The following is a 16,792-nucleotide window of genomic DNA, read 5'->3' on the forward strand; positions in this document are numbered from 1 at the left end:
GTGCACGTTCCCACGCACGCTCCGGCGTACGGCGGCGGCCAGGGGTCGCGAGCCGGTGGAGGACCCGCGCGCGGAGGAGCCCGGCGAGTCAGCGCCTCTTCCCTCCCTCCCCCACTCCCCTCCCCGCTCCCTCCCCCCCTCCCCAAGAATGTTCCGCTACGAGGTGAGCTCTTGCGACCGGAAGTAACCCCTCCCTCCCTCCTGCGCCCCTTTTCGTCTCTCACCCCCTGCGCGTCCGTCCCGCGCCCCTGGAGGAGGAGGGGGCTGGCGGCGGGACCGCCGGGACCGAGTAGAGCGCTTGGGGCCTGGGGTCGCGGGTTTAATCCGAGGGTGGTGAGCAGGCTCCAGGGGGCGGGACTGTCCTATCAGTTGCCGCCGGAAGAGTTGGCCTCTGTTTTGGGGTGGCGAGGGCCCCGTTAAGTACCGTATCCAGACCATTCCCCAACCCCCACCCCGGGAGGAGCCGCGGAGGGGAGAGCGTCGCACCCACCGGCTTGAGGAAGAGTCTCCCGGGAAAGCCTAGAAACACGTTTCCCGCCCTGGACCCGGAACCACCTCCCCTCCAGTTACATACCCGTGCGCACTGGCAACCAGCGGGTCAGGGGGTGCCCGGACTTGCCCTTTTCTGGGGCCGAAGACTGTTTACCAAAGAGGGCTCCCCGAGTTGGGAGGGGGCGTGTCCAGCAGAAGTTCCTTCTGGGCGAGTGGGGGGGGACGTGGGTTTGGTGACCATCCCGGGAATGTAGCGACAGTCAAGTTAGCGACGGTCTAACCCGACCGCTAACTCACTGTATGACCTTGAGCAACTCCCAGTCTCTGGACATAAAGTTTCTAGATTTGTAGACTGAAAGGGCTGCTCTAGGTGATCCCTGAGAGCTTCTACAATTGAAAAAAGCAGTGATTTGGCTAAGTGGATCTTTGTGATTTTGAAGGGCGTGCAGCTGGGAGTTGCTTGTAACGTGGAGGCAGTTGTATGCCTGCTTTGTGTAAGTTTGGGAGGGCTTAAGATGGGTGGAATGGCCCTTTGGCCTAACCTTTCCTTCGGGGACAGCCTAGCGAAGAAGTAGCCTGGCAAGGTATGTCACAGACCTGCCTGTTGATAGGTGGTGCTGTGATCCTGAGTCTTTGGACATTGGGGGACACATACACAATAGGAAGGGTTCAAGATGAACTGACTTGATGTAAACATGGAGAGAGATGCTGAGATGCAGGAGGCAGAGTTGCCAAAAGAAAAGAAAACTTGGAAAATAAGTCCGTTGAAAACGGTAGCCGAGGGGGGAATATTTAAAAGGGAACGGACCTACGTGGTTGTGGGAATATCTAGCACTGTGGAGCAGTCCAGGGTCTTTGCCAAATCTCTGCCCCATTTTATCCTCACTGAGGTGTTGTCCCTTTGTTACCACCTAGAGCCTAACACAGAGCCTGAGACACAATAGGTACTTTAGAGGTCTGTACTGCGTTAACTAGAATATGACTTGCCCAAGTTTGCACCACTTGTACGAATGGAGCCAGAACTTGAACTCACCGTATCACAGCTTTTCCAGAGTTCTCTTGATTGGGGTTGAAAATTTAGCTTTCTGTTTGATCACCAGAGTTTGGGCCTACAGAAAACAGGATGGAAAATGAACAGAAAACCTTAAAAGGGCATAACGAAATATGGTTGCAAATTTGACGTGAATATGGGAAACCTGATACTTAATGTTGAAAAATATTTCTAAAACTCAAGCAAAATAATAATAAAGTGTGCATCTTCAGCGGTCATTACTACTCTAACCAGTGATGTGAAGAAAGTTGGGGGCCTAATTCCTTAGTTATGCAAAGAAATACCATTACTAGATTCTTGATGGAGAAACGGAGTGTTTGGGCCAAGAGAAACTGAAAGAAGATGCTGACATCTTCCAATGTCAAGGAAATTGGGCATAGAAAAAATGCTGTCTCTACAAGAGGTCATAATGAAGCTATTCTGATGATGGGGAAGATAAAATGAACATTTTTTTTCAATGACTTTTTCACATTGTTACTCATGAGTGTGAATTTCATGAATAGTTAATCTCTTCTCTTTTTTTAGTCTTTAGAGGATTGTCCTCTGGACGAAGATGAAGATGCCTTTCAGGGCTTGGGAGAGGAAGATGAAGAGATTGATCAATTCAATGATGATACGTTTGGGTCAGGTGCAGTTGGTAAGTGACAGTGTTCTTAGAATGTCATCTTGGTCTCTTGCTCTTTTCAAATGTTCTCTTTTAAGTGCTTTATCTTAGTAGGAGTAACTGCCTTCACAAATTGGGCAAAATATTGTATTCTTGGTCTCAGAATAGTTCAGTCCTCACTGGAAGCATCTACCCCACTCCCTGGGCCTCTTTTTTTCCCTCATATATAAAACCAGATGTTCTCTGAGCCCTTTCCCTTCCGGCTACATTACCTGTAGCTGTAGGTTGGATGCTAAAAGGAATGCAAATGGTTAGACAAGTAGGCATTTTCTGAAGATTTAAAATAATCCTAGAAGAAGGAAATTTTTATTTGTGGAACATGTAACTTTTGGAAAACCAGTTAACTAAGAGAAAACTTGGACTTGAGTGTGTATGTTTTAAAATTCATGGGGCTCCTGGGTGGCTCAGCAGTTAGGCGTCCAACTCTTGATTTCAGCTCAGGTCATGATCTCACGTTTTGTGGGTTCAAGCCCTGCATCAGTCTCTGTGCTGGCAATGTGGAGCCTGCTTGGGATTTTTTTTCTCTCTCTCTCTCCCGCTCCCCCTCCTCCCCCTCTCTCTTCTCCCTATCGTTCCCCCCCTTTCTTTCCGCCCCTCCCATGCCTGCTCTCCCTCTCAGAATAAAGAAATAAACTTTAAAAAATAAATACAATGAAATTCAATTAACCAGTGGTATATTGCATGACCCTGCTATTGCCTTATAGTATCTTCAGTAAAATAGGAAGCATTTTATTCCAAGAATTGTGGTGATAGGAAGTCTTCATAAGTTAGAAAAGTGCTGTGCACAGATGAAATTTTCTCATCCCTGGATATGAACATATATTCTAGGAATTGGAAAAGGGTAAAAAACTAAAGAGCCAAACTAAACGTAACATAGCTCAGAGTTATAATTACTAAAATGGGAGACTTAGGGAGCAAGCTTATATGATAAAGTTCGAGAATTAGAGATCCTAGAACAAGTGTACTAATAAAATATACTTTAAAAAAAATAAATAGGTAAGAGTGCAAATGTTTTTACTTTAACTGTTGGCGTTGAAAAGTAGCAATAACAGTGTTTCTGTTGGGATGTGTAACTATATGTGATTTCTTTGGAATCGGCATTTCTGTCTATGCAACAAACATTGTTCAAACTTAAGTAGCAAGAGGAAATTATGCAATAGTGACTAATCTTAAAATGTTGAATATCAAAAACAAATAAGAGATCTTAGAGGTGTGATAATGGTGACTCATTCTGCAGTGACCTAAGTAGCTTGAGTTGATTAAAACTTAGACTATGTTGAATTAACTGGCAAAAATAACAGAGTTTGCTCGTTAGTCGAGGCTTACAGAATTCCGTAGAGATCTACAACTGCCACTATCAGGAGCAGCAAGAGAAGTGTCTAAGGTAGAAGCAAGACAGATTACAGAAGGAAACCAAAGACCATTTGGATTATAGCCATAGTTTAGGAGATGAGATCGGCCAAGAGAAGGACAATGTCAAAGATGCTGTTCTCTCTCCATGGGGATCACCGAAGAAGAGAGGAAGGATAGAATTGCAAATGAACTGGTGTGAATTGCAAATTGATTTGGAAGTTCCTTTAGTGTATAACCTATAGAACACAATAGAAGTTACAAGCATTGTGTGCTTGTTTCTGGAACTCCTTTTCTCTTAAAGTATTGTACTGATTGTTACCATTTTTCAGCAAATTCGTCACTGTTAAATGAAGTTGATGGAATTGACTGACAGACGTTACATTAAGATGAAACAGCATAGTAATAAGCCCTCAGTTTTGAACCCGGACAGAAGAGAAATAATCTTGCCTCTTCTCGTTGACTTCCAGCGTGCTGTGGGCAATCTTTCTGCTTCTCCGTTCCTCACAAGTTGAGGGAAATGTTTCCTTAAAAGGACATTGGAGTGTGCAGAACTGTATTTTGTATGATGGAAAAAAAGAAAAGCACACACATGTTGAAAAAGCCCCTAGGGTTACACAGTAAAAGAACAGGTAGTAAAAAGTAAAGGCAGTGAAATAGCAGCGTATGGTTAGCCCAGTTTGTACCTGAGGGCATAAATGATTAAGAAAGACTTTCCTTGTTCATCAAAGTTTATAATGGAGAAGAGATTTCTAGGGGTGCTTGGGTGGCCCAGTCAGTTTAGCATCTGACTGTTGACTTCGGCCCAGGTCATGATCCAACAATTTGTGAGTGCGAACCTCCCCCATCAGGCTCTGTGCTGATGGCACGGAGCCTTCTTGGGATTGTCTCTCTTCGCCCCTCCCCTGCTTGCATGCATGCGTGCTCGCTCGCTCTCTCTGTCTCTCAAAATAAACATTAGAAAAAGAGATTTCCAAATATGAGCCCTCTCCTTTAGGAGTATGATATATTTGTATTAAAGTTAAAATCATAATTCTTTATGATATCTTGATATAAATATTACACAGATTTATTTTAAAAAATTGCTAAGTCAACCTGTGATTTGTTTAATACACTTGTACAGGTGGTATAAAGAACTTAAACTAGGAGGGGCGCCTGGGTGGCTCAGTCGGTTAAGCATCCAACTTTGGCTCAGGTCATGATCTCACTGCTAGTGGTTCGAGCCCTGCATGGGGCTCTGTACTGACAGCTCAGAGCCTGCAGCCTGTTATGGATTCTATGTCTCTTTCTCTCTGCCCCTCCCCTGTTCACGTTCTGTCTCAATCAATCAATCTCTCTCCCCCTCTCTCCCTCTCTCTGTCTCACTCAAAACTAAATAAAAATTAAGAAAAAAAATTTAAGAATTTAAACCAGGAGGTAAAATGTCAGACCTCTGACATGTTATGGGTTGATGGTTTTTAACTCAAGGAGTGAGTGTCTTGAATGATACTTGTTAGTACAGTAGTTATTTTAAGTCACTGGCTGCAAATGCTCTGATGTCACCTTTCCGTAAGAAACTAGTGCTTGTCTTCTGCATGGAAAAATATTTACATCATCTTAAAGCAGTAAATGGCCACAGTAATCTTCACTCATCCTCTAAAAATAAAAGTTGACACTTACAAAGTACTTACTGTCTGCTGGGCACCACTATAAATGTTGTGTGTGTATGTGTGTGTGTGTATATATATATATATATATATATATATATATATATATATATATATATATATATAATTAATCCTCACAAGAACCTTGTTCATTTGAACAAATGAGGAAGCAAAGTGTGAGAGAGGTTAAGTAACTATAAATGCAATCAGTGTAAACTACCAGTTATGTTTAAAGTTGGTGAGGAATCTTTGGGAATCTCCTGCCTCTACTTGGAAAGGCTCCCCATTCTTTCCACTTCCCTTTAATTGATAGCTGTTAAAATCTTTAGGGACTTAAGTTGCCTTAACATTAACTCACCTGTATTTCCTTTTCATTTTGTTTTTATTCAAAAATATTCCAGAGACAGACGGCAGCCCAGAATTCAGTAACCCACATCTGGGTATAGATTAATTAGTTAACAGAAAACAGATAACTTCTTTTTTCTTCATTTCTCTGGTATTCTTTTGCCTAGCCTTTATGATTTTGACCATTGTGGATTGAGGTCAAGTGTTGGCATATATACGTAACTTTATTTTTAGGTCATTTGAAAAAGATATGAGTGAGGTATCCTCTTCTAGTAAGGGCATGTGATCTCTTGACATATTGCTTCACATGACTTTTCACAAGAGCAAAGAAGATCCAAAATAAAGATGACAGTATTCTGTGGCGTAGATTTCTTTATTTACATGTTTGAAACAGTGACAGTCCATTCACAACAAAGCCATTCTCACAGAATATGGCTATTTAACCAGTGCTTTTAAAATGTATTATTAAGGACAAATACACTGTTTGTCTTTGGTAGGATCTGGTAATCCTAGTAAACATGAGTATGGGAGGTGGTGAATGAAAACAACTCAAGTTAGAATTCTTCTGCATTAGGATCTGTCTGCTAACAAATTAGCTTCTTAAACTGGGGAGATAAATGTTAAAAAAAAATCCCCCAACTGAGGATTGTACAGGGTCCTCATCTTTTGGCATCCCCAAGTTAGTAACATTGCAAAAAACAATCCTTTAAAAACTTGCTCAGCTTACTCTTCCTTAGCAAAGATGACACAAATATTAATGTCGCAACTGATTTTTAATCACATTCATCTTTAAGAATATTTTTCTGGGTAACTGATAATACTATAATTTTCATCTAAAGTGAATTCTTTTCTTTACCACAAATAGTACATTCAGATATACCACAGTGCTCGAAGACTAGACAGTGGTTCTGATCATACCAAATTGTACATCTGAAAGTCTCCCTTCCCTTGCTTTTTGCATCACTAGTGTTAGGTGATGCATTGTTATGTAATAAAAATAGCAAATTTTAAATGTTTATAATCTGACCTTACAAGGGACTTTGCTGCCTACTTAGTAAATATTTGCGTAAGATGTTAAGATCTGTGGTGCCCCCTTCAGCAGCACATATACTAAGATATTAAGACCTGTGTAACACTCATTACAGTGTTAATCGTTACATTGAAAATTTGCAAATAATCCAAATTTCCATCAGCAAGCAATCAATTAAATTAGTATATCAATAGAATAGAATCTTATACAGGTGTTAAAAAGAATGAGCTAATATTATCAGTAGTCATATACATGTGTGTGTGCATGAAAAGCTGTACAGGATGTATTGCTTAAATACAAAGAAACAAGGGGCACCTGGGTGGCTCAGTCCGTTAAGCATCCAACTTTGGCCCCGGTCGTGATCTCATGGCTTGTGAGTTTGGGCCCCGTGTTGGTCTCTGTGCCGACAGCTTAGTGCTTGGAGCCTGCTTTGGATTCTGTGTCTCCCTCTCTCTCTGCCCCTCCCCTGCTCATGCTCTGTCTCTCTCTCTGTCTCTATCTCAAAAATAAATAAACATTAAAACAAATTTTTAATAAAAAAATACAAAGAAACAAGTTAAACTTTATAGTTTGCATCTAAAAAACTTAAGGTACCTGTAGAGTTCTGGGGAACTCTATAATAAAGTAACAGATTTGTGTGATGTTTCAATTATTTATTTACTTTAGATCTTTATTCATTTTTGAGAGAGAGAGAGACAGAGCGTGAGTGGGGAGGGGCAGAGAGAGGGGGAGACACAGAATCTGAAGCAGGCTCCAGGCTCTGAACCGTCAACCCAGATCCCGATGCGAGGCTCAAACTCATAGACCGCAACATCATGACCTGAGCCGAAGTCAGACGCTTAACTGACTGAGCCATCCAGGCATCCCAATGACCCAGGCGCCCCAATGTTTAAATTTTTTAATAAACATGTATTTTCTTTGTAAGCAGAGGGGAAAAAAAGATAATTTTAACATGAGCCCCTCAGAAAATTATCAGTAAATCTAACTAAATCTCTTTTTTTTTTTTTAAGTGACTACCATTTATTATACCCTTATTGTATATCAGGCACCTTTGTTTTTTCTTGTTATAGTGCCTTTAGTTCTTCCTTCCCTCTTTCTTTTAATGAGGTGTAAAGAAAAGTCATGTGGAAGGATTGCCATGGAGGACACTTGCAGAATCCTGTGTTTCTAATGTTAGTTATAAAAAGAATTACCTGTTATCCTTTCTGTTGAATTTTATGGGACATAAAAACAAAAACTAAAGTAAGAAGATATATATGAATACGTGAGTTTTTTGTGTTTGAAAGTCTTCCATGTTTAGATGAGGTGAAGGCAGCATTGAAACGAAAAGATTGTTTAGGGAAAGCTTCCATGAGGAGGGGAAAGATAACCTGAATTTTAATACTGAAAAGAGCATAATAGTGAATAGAGCTTTTACGGTGGAAGCAGAATGGAGGGATGAGGTTGAGGAGCATTGGAGACCGAGTGATGGAAATGGTCTAGTTTATAGAGAAGCTGGTGAAGGGTTCTGAAAATTTGTGTCTGTGCTGCAGCAGGACTCAAAAATAATGCTGTGTCAGCATAAAAAGAGAAGAAAACCTAGTGCCAGTGCCGCAGGCTGTATAGTGTCCAGGAATAGCAGAGACGTTGTTAAAATGGAAGAGGACGGGACCCAGGTCCAAGTCACCATCACCTTTGCCCTGACGTGTGCAGTAGTCACCTGGCAGGCCTCCAGGCTTCCAATATTTCCGCTCCTTTCCCCGCCCACCCCCCAAATCCCCAATGTGTTCTCAGTACAGCAGCCAGAGTATTTCTTTCAAAAAGTCAAGCCACATCAAAACCTCCAGGGTCCCCCCTGGAGTGGCCCAAAAGGCCCAGAAGGAGCTCCCTCCTGCTGCCTATCTGGCCTCATTTTTTTCTCTCAGCTCTTTCCCCTTGATCATTCTAATCCAGACACAGTCCTTGCTGTCTCTCAGAATCATCAGTCATCTTAAGTCCTTCCTACGGACTGTCCCTCTGTCTGGAACACTCTTCTCCCAGCTGTCCATATGGCTAACTACCTTACTCTTGAATCTTTGCTCACTCGTCACTCTCACAATGACGGGTACCTGTGACTACCCTCTTTAATGTTTTCAAACTGCTGCTTTTCCTCTACACTCCTACAGGGCTTCATTTTCTGATATAGTGTTGAATGTACTTAATCGATACATGTATTGTCTGTTCTGTCTCTTCCCTCCCTGAAGGAGTGCTGCAGGAGGGCTGGGTCTTTGTTTTATACACTGATCTGTCCCATGTGCCTAAAACCATACTTAACCGCATTGATAGATGCTCAATGAATATTAATTGAATGAAATGAATGGATTTGAGAGCTTGTAAAGAGGATGGCAGTTATAACCTAAAAGAAAGCATAGGCTAATGCAGTGAGTTTTAACTTTCCTTTTTTGCCCAAAACGTCATAGAATGTCAAAACCAGCAGGATGTCATGTACATCCCTATCACCAGTTTCGAAATTGTTTTCGGAATAGAGTTTGGATGCCATTGATAACGTATTCAACTATTACTCTAAGTGCTCCAACTTTGTTGCTGGTATGATGTTATTTGTCCTTAGTGAAAAGCCCACTCTCATGTACCTCTCAGTTTAAACCGTAGTTCATGTCTCTAAGTGGACATTTACTGTCTTCTGAAGTTAGGATTGTTCATTTGGTTCCCAGAAGAATTTCATGAAACTTTTTAGTCCCAATATGAACTGTGTTTCTTCCTAACGATTTCCTTCTAGATGATGACTGGCAGGAAGCACATGAGCGCCTGGCTGAACTGGAAGAGAAGCTCCCAGCAGCAGTTAATGAACAAACGGGCAATGGAGAAAGGGATGAGATGGACTTGCTGGGTGACCATGAGGAGAATCTGGCAGAAAGGCTCAGTAAGATGGTGATTGAGAATGAGCTAGAAGATCCAGCTATCATGAGGGCAGTGCAGACCAGACCAGTCCTGCAAGTGAGTAAGCTACTGTGATTTGAGAACTATAGCAGACTGGTGATTGAGGTGAAGTATTGAGCTTTGCCATATTGTTTCATCCCAAGAGACTTACCTGTACCTTAAAAATTGGTAACGTAGTTCCTGATCGTAGCAGTCGAAGGTAGGGAATAATGTATATTCTGGAATGCTGTGATTTTGTATCCTCAAGCAGTTGAGACTCTCTTGGGACCTTGTTCACCAAAAGCAGTTAAATGCCCAGAAAGCCCACACCATTCCAGACTTTGTGTATGTGTTTTCCTTTTTTGTTAGCCCCAACCAGGGAGTCTCAATTCCAGCATCTGGGATGGATCTGAAGTTCTGAGGCGAATCCGAGGACCACTGCTAACTCAGGTATTAAGCGTTTTCTCTTTACACAAATTCCTAGCATCCGCAGATTCCAGGTTGGCTCCTGTTGTCACCCTTTCCTTACCGAAACAACACACAGATGTGTGTCCTGTGCCGTTAAGATGCTGATTACTCAACCTAGCACTCGGAGCTGTCCCTGTTGATCATACACTTCTCAGCCTCCGTGGCTGTGCTCACTTTACCGTGCTTTAGTTTGAAAAGGTTGAAAGGGAGCCATTAGAACTCAAATTTGTTAGCTTACGATTCGATTACTTCAGTCATTTCTAGGCAAAACTGTGGGGATGGAGAACAGATCAGTGTTTGCCAGTGGTTGGGGGTGTTGGGAGGGATCAACTAAGGGACAATATAACAGAAGTTTGGGGGTGACAAAACTACTGTGCTTTGTGATTGTGGTAGATCCATGACTCCGTGCATTTCTCAAAATTCAGAGGACTGACTGTATACCAAAGAGTGAATGTTACTGGATGTGAAATAGAAATCAAACTTAAAAATAATTTCTCAAGATGTTTTTGGCGTCTGTACGGATTATTAAAACATTTTAAGTTGGCTATGAGCTAATTTTCTCTTCTCTCTCTCGCTCTTTTTTTTTTTTTTTTTTTTTTAACTATTTCCTTAATTAGGAAATGCCTACAGTGTCTGTATTAGAATATGCCCTGCCTCAGAGGCCCCCACAGGGCCCAGAAGATGATCGGGACCTTTCTGAGCGTGCTTTGCCGCGGCGGTCCACGTCACCTGTCATCGGGAGCCCTCCTGTTAGAGCCGTCCCCATAGGCACCCCACCTAAGCAGATGGCTGTACCCAGCTTCAGCCAACAGGTACCTCTCATTAACAGGCACTCAGCCCAGGATATTGGGAATCTGGGCAAAATTATTTGGGAAAATGGCGATGCTGGGAGGAGGGTGGACGTTTGGGGTAGGCATTAGAGTAGAAAGAGAAGTAGCCAATTAGAGGAGAAGTTAGTACAAACAAGAGACACATTCCCTAATGCCCTTTCCTGGTGCTGCTGCCTATTAAGTGGGGGAGAAAAAGGGTAGTTAAGCACATTTAGCATCTGTATCCTTTTCAGAGTGTTTTGCTGGCTGCCCAAAACATTGGCAGAGAGGTAACTGAAAGCTGGGGGGAGTGGGAACACACAGCATTGTCCACATCCCTTTTTACCTTTAAGATATCCCTGCTTTCCCTAGAGCCTGTGCAGTCCTGTTCCATAGACTTTCCTCCACCTGAAACCAGCAGCTGAAAAGGAAGGCCAATTTGGAAGGTATGGGGGGAGGGTGGTGTTGGTATGGCCTAGTTAGGCTCAGTATCCTATGAAACGGTGGAGTCACAATGTATCACAAAAGAGCTGAGCATGGCGGCCATATCACAGGGGCTTCAGAATAGGACTTAGTTAATCCTCCAGCTTTCTTATCATTCCTTCTCCCTCGCTGCTACCAAAATATATCCTCTTGCAGAGAATTTGCAAGTCAGAATATCTGCTGGCACCTCCCTCAGATAGCATGGAAGGGTGGGGATAACTGGAGAATTAGCTAAATCTTCTTCAGTTGCAAGTGGCACGTTGCTTGATGTTTATGAGAGGAAGTAACCAAAGGTTCTTCTGTGAACCCACAGCCATAGCGATTTGCTTAGAAGTAGGGCTTTGCATTAAGTTCGCGTGTCTACTGGTACTTGAGGGGAGGGGGTGTAGGTGGAGGAAAAACTGACTTCATTGAGTGTAGTTGTGTATATGTTTGTCCTGATAGATCCTGTGTCCGAAGCCTGTCCATGTCCGGCCCCCAATGCCACCGCGCTATCCTGCTCCCTACAGTGAGAGGGCGTCCCCAAACCAGCTCTGCAGTGTCCCGGTATGTCATTCTACAATCTCGTGAAAGCACGCAGCATGTAGTTTCTGAGCGCTACTCATATATAGGCAGCTCCTAAATCAAGCTTTTCATAGTCTCCGTGCTTGAATTTCTAGATCTTACGGTCCCCAGGTAAATAGACCTGGTTCATCGCGTTGTTTCCTACCTGAACTTTTTTGTATCTTTGAAAGTCCAAACTCGGCCTGGCCTGCTATTTCAGTCCCTGTCCTTTTTCAGAGTCACTTCCTTTTTTCAAGTTACATGAGTGTCGTGCTTCATGATTTCTTTTATTTTTATTTTTAATTTTAATTTTAATTTTTTTTATAAATTTTTTTAATTTTTTTTTTTTTTTTTTTTTTTTTTTTGAGACAGAGACAGAGCATGAGCAGGGGAGGAGCAGAGTCCAAAGCAGAATCACAAATTCACAGAATCCAAAGCAGGCTCCAGGCTCTGAGCTGTCAGCAGAGAGCCCGATGTAGGGCTCGAACTCACGGACCGTGAGATCATGGCCTGAGCCAAAGTCGGATGCCCAACCGACTGAGCCACCAGGCGCCCCTTTATTTTTATTTTTAATGCTTGTTTATTTTTTTATTTTAATTTTTTTACATTTATTTATTTTTGAGAAACAGACAAAAGCGTGAGCGGGGGAGGGGCAAAGAGAGGAGACACAGAATCTGAAGCAGGCTCTAGGCTCTGAGCAAGCGGTCAGCACAGAGCCTGATGCGGGGCTCAAGCCCATGAACTGTGAGATCATGACCTGAGCTGAAGTCGGACGCTCACCTGACTGAGCCACCCAGGCGCCCCTAATGTTTGTTTATTTTTGAGAGAGACAGAGCATGAGTGGGGGAGGGGCAGAGAGAGAGGGAGACACAGAATCCGAAGCGGCTCCAGGCTCTGAGTGTCAGCACAGAGCCCCACCTGGGGTTCCAACTCATGTATTGCAAGATCATGACCTGAGCTGAAGTCTGATGCTTGACCAGCTGAGCCACCCAGCTGCCCCATCATGCTTTCTGATTTCTAGCATTGCTCTCTTTTGTATTCCTTCCATGGGTAGCTTGACTATACAGTTTGAGCATTTTTATATCCAAGTTTATTCAGCATTCCTACCGAATTCTCTGTTATATTGATTTACCTGTTTCGCAGAAAGCATATAACTTTGTCTTTTTTTTTTTCCCCCTTAGAACTCTTCCCTGCTGGGTCACCCTTTCCCTCCTAGTGTTCCTCCTGTCCTCAGCCCCCTCCAGAGAGCACAGCTTCTGGGAGGAGCACAGGTAAGGCTATGATTAGCCCAGCTCACAAAAAGCTCTCTTACTTTCTTGACATTTACTAGATGATGTCCCTCTTTGCCATTAATCAGTCTCTACTGCCTCCCAATTTTCCCTACACTTTATTCAAACAAAGTTATTGATGGAAATCGTATTCACTTTTGTAAAAGCAAGAGGACTTGTTGATGAACTAAATCTGAGATCTTGTCCCTCTTTCTAGCTGCCGCCTGGACGGATGTCTCCCAGCCAGTTTGCACGGGTTCCTGGATTTGTTGGTAGCCCGCTTGCCGCCATGAATCCCAAGTTGCTGCAAGGGCGAGTGGGGCAGGTGCTGCCCCCAGCGCCGGGCTTCCGTGCCTTCTTTAGTGCTGCACCCCCCGCCCCACCGCCTCCCCAACAGCACACCCCCGGCCCAGGGCCTCACCTGCAAAACCTAAGGTGTGCAAACACAGGCCACTGTTTATCTGTCATAGTCATTGAGGCTTAGTGTTACAATACAGAGGCCTCATGATGGTTGCAAGGGGTGGGTTTTGAGATGTTCTTGTATCCTCAACTTGCCAAACACAGAAATGTTTGACAGCCTCCAGGCATTCTTCCAAATTAGTATTTCCCTAAAGTCACATGCTTCCTGTGTATATTTGCACCTTGCTGGTTAATCACCTCTTTTATTTCTTCTAACCTCTTTCAGGTCTCACTTTATATCCATTTTACAAACACTCGGACATACGCACAAAGTGCTTATGGCTTAAGAATTACCGTATGTTAAAAACAGAGATACAATACAGATGCTAATCTGAGTGCTAGCTAGGTTGCTCACTTCTGCTCTGGTTTTATAACAGGGGTTCAAGTTCCTGCTTCTAGGGAAATTATGTTTTATTACATACTGTATCATATCAGGATTCCTCAGAGAAACAATCTTTAAGATGTATATACACACATACGCATGTATGTGTGTATATATATATATATATATATATATATATATATATGTATATATGTATATATCTTCATAAAGAAAAAATTTTAAGGAATGGCTAAGGAAATCCATAGAGCAGGCCAGCAGAGTGGAAATTCAGGTAAGAGTTGAATTTGCAGTTGAGTCTGAAATTTGTAGGACAGGCTGGCAGGTTAGAAACTCAGGCAGTTCACTAACTTAGATTTAAATATAATTAAAAAATTAAAAAACAAAAACTCAGGCAGGACTTCTGTGTTCCAGTCTTGAGGTAAAATTCCTTCTTGTCTGGGAAATACCAGTTTTGCTCTTAATGCCTTCAACTGGTTGGGGGAGGCCCACCCACATTTTCAAAGGTCATCTTTTTTCTTAATTAAGGTTTTTAACTATTTTGAGAGAATGTGTGAGCAGGGTAGGGAAAGAGAGAGAAGGAGAGAGATAAACCCAAGCCAGCTCCACACTGACAGTGCAGAGCCCAACATGGGGTTCGACCCCCACAGAACTGCAAGATTGTGATTGGAGCTGAAATCAAGTCGGATGCTTAACCAACTAAGCCACTCAGACGCCCCCTGTTGATTAATTCTTAATTAATCACATCTACAAAATACTTTCATAGCAACATCTAGATTAGTGTGTGACCAGAAAACAGCTGGGTACCATAACCTGTAGCCAAGTTGACATAAATTGATAGCCACACATATGTTCTCTTCTTCCTTCCTTCCTTCCTTCCTTTCTTTCTTTCTTTCTTTCTTTCTTTCCTTCCTTCCTTCCTTCCTTCCTTCCTTCCTTCCTTCTTTCTTTCTTTTTTTTGGCAGCAATTATTTGTTTGCTTGTTTATTTTTGGTGTGGAATGCTAGGGGGCTATTTTATTTTTTTAATTTAATTTATTTTTTAGTTTACATCCAAGTTAGCATATAGTGCAATAATGATTTCAGGAGTAGATTCCAGTGGTTCATCCCCTGTGTTTAATATCCAGTGCTCATTCCAACAAGTGTCTTCCTTAATCACATATATTTTCAATGTCTCTCCCAAAGATTTCAAAATAAGCACATTAAATCTTTTAAGAGACTTCTGTTAACAGGAGTGAGAAGAAAAATAGTTACACTATTTACTGCTAATTCACTCAGATTTTATGATCCTCTTCTTACGAGTTGAGAATTAATCTCTGTAGAAGACATGTAAAAACACAGTTGTCTTTTCCTTCTGAAAGATCTGAGAATAGACTTGAACATTCCCTTGGGTGGACATGTATGAAGTTACCCTGTACTGACAACATTCTCTAAAATTTCAAGTCATCAGAACAGTAGAATTGGAAACCTTTCCCTTTTTTCTCAGGTCTCAGGCCCCGATGTTTAGACCAGACACAACTCACCTCCATCCCCAGCACCGTCGGCTCTTGCATCAGAGGCAGCAGCAGAACAGAAAGTAAGTACTCATCCTGCTCCTTTGTGGTTTTTTAACTCAGCTTGTAGTTTTGGCAGTGCTACTAATTTTCTGTTTATTTATTAATTTTAGAACGAGTGGAGGAGGGACAGAGAGAGGGAGGGAGGGAGAGAGAATCCCAAGCAGGCTGTCCACGTCCAGCATGGAGCCTGATGTGGGGTGGAACCCACGAACCATGAGATCATGACCTGAGCCAAAATTGGTCGCTTAACCAACCAAGCCACCCAGGCATCCCCATCAGAAACACAATTTAGATCTGATTTTTATACTCCTTACCAAGTTCTTACCATACTCTTAACTACCTTTTGTTTATAATCTCAGCTCAGAGGTAACTTTGAAGCATAATGGCTAGCCTTAACTTCAGTCTTCAGTAAAACCAAGTCACTCTATTTTTGCCTGTAATTTAATCTCATTCACAAATATAACTGTGTATTTACATAGGCAGCCCTGGCTGTAGAGCAGACACTGTGGTAGGTTTTGAGGATTAAAAGAAAAACAGGACATGTCAGAGTCCTGACTTCACAGACCTGGTGCTCTATGATCATTCATATACAGAAAATAAGAAAAGTAAACATAACTTTGAGGTTTCTTTAACCTTCAGTTTTGTGGTTCTGTTTGTGTAATTCCTTCTCACTTTCAAAGAAGCTCTAGGATACTTTCAGCAGGGGAAAAAAATAGAGGCTCTTAAAATAAGACATGAAAAGGGCACACCTTAAAGGAAAAGATCAATACATTTGACTGTGTGAAAATATGAAACTTGTAGTGCCTGTAGTTAACAGTATGGTTTTACATGCTTGAGATTTGTTAAGAGGGTGGATCTCATTCATGTGGAATGTCTTGCCACCAAACAACAACAACAACAACAAGAACAACAAGAAAAAAACAGTGGGAGATCCAGAAACCCTGGTGGGTATGGGATACATCTGTTACCCCACGTGCGGTGATGGTGTTGAAAGGGTTCGCGCGTGTCCAAATGTACAAAATTATAGACGTTAAATACGCACAGTTGTGTATCAGTCATACCTTAGTAAAGCTGATATGATTTCGCTCATATGTGGAATTTAAGAAACAAAACAAACGAACAGAGGAAAAAAGAGACAGACTCAGAATTCTAGAAAACAGACTGGTGGTGTCCAGAGGGGAGGTGGGCCGGGGAAAGTAGAGGATGGGGATTAAGGAGAGCACTTGTCGTGACGAGCACAGAGTAACACGTGGAGCTGTTGAACATCGTGTCAGACGCCTGAAAGTCAAAAACAAAGAAAAGATTTCAAGCCCACTTATAATCAGGAAAACACAGATTAAAATTAGATGACCATTTTACATCATCAGATAAGCAAAATTTGAAATGTCTCAACA

At 42.3% G+C, this 16,792-nt stretch overlaps 1 protein-coding gene across 2 annotated transcripts in view; it reads left to right on the forward strand.

The window, feature by feature from the left end:
* Nucleotides 1-16,792, forward strand: part of PATL1 (PAT1 homolog 1, processing body mRNA decay factor) — a 31,940-nt gene continuing 15,148 nt past the window's right edge. Inside the window, exons 1-9 of one of the 2 annotated variants that reach the window (XM_027045793.2) lie at nt 1-163; nt 2,069-2,180; nt 9,334-9,551; nt 9,843-9,923; nt 10,559-10,753; nt 11,678-11,779; nt 12,958-13,047; nt 13,262-13,479; nt 15,329-15,418. In XM_027045793.2, coding sequence (XP_026901594.1) covers nt 149-163; nt 2,069-2,180; nt 9,334-9,551; nt 9,843-9,923; nt 10,559-10,753; nt 11,678-11,779; nt 12,958-13,047; nt 13,262-13,479; nt 15,329-15,418 — 1,121 coding nt within the window. In that variant the 5' untranslated portion in view covers nt 1-148. Of the gene's footprint in view, nt 164-947; nt 1,077-2,068; nt 2,181-9,333; nt 9,552-9,842; nt 9,924-10,558; nt 10,754-11,677; nt 11,780-12,957; nt 13,048-13,261; nt 13,480-15,328; nt 15,419-16,792 lie in introns of those variants that run through there. The other variant, XM_053203134.1, reaches the window with a different exon arrangement.

The sequence above is a fragment of the Acinonyx jubatus genome, chromosome D1 (assembly GCF_027475565.1).
Source record: "Acinonyx jubatus isolate Ajub_Pintada_27869175 chromosome D1, VMU_Ajub_asm_v1.0, whole genome shotgun sequence".
NCBI classification, from domain to species: Eukaryota; Metazoa; Chordata; class Mammalia; order Carnivora; family Felidae; genus Acinonyx; species Acinonyx jubatus.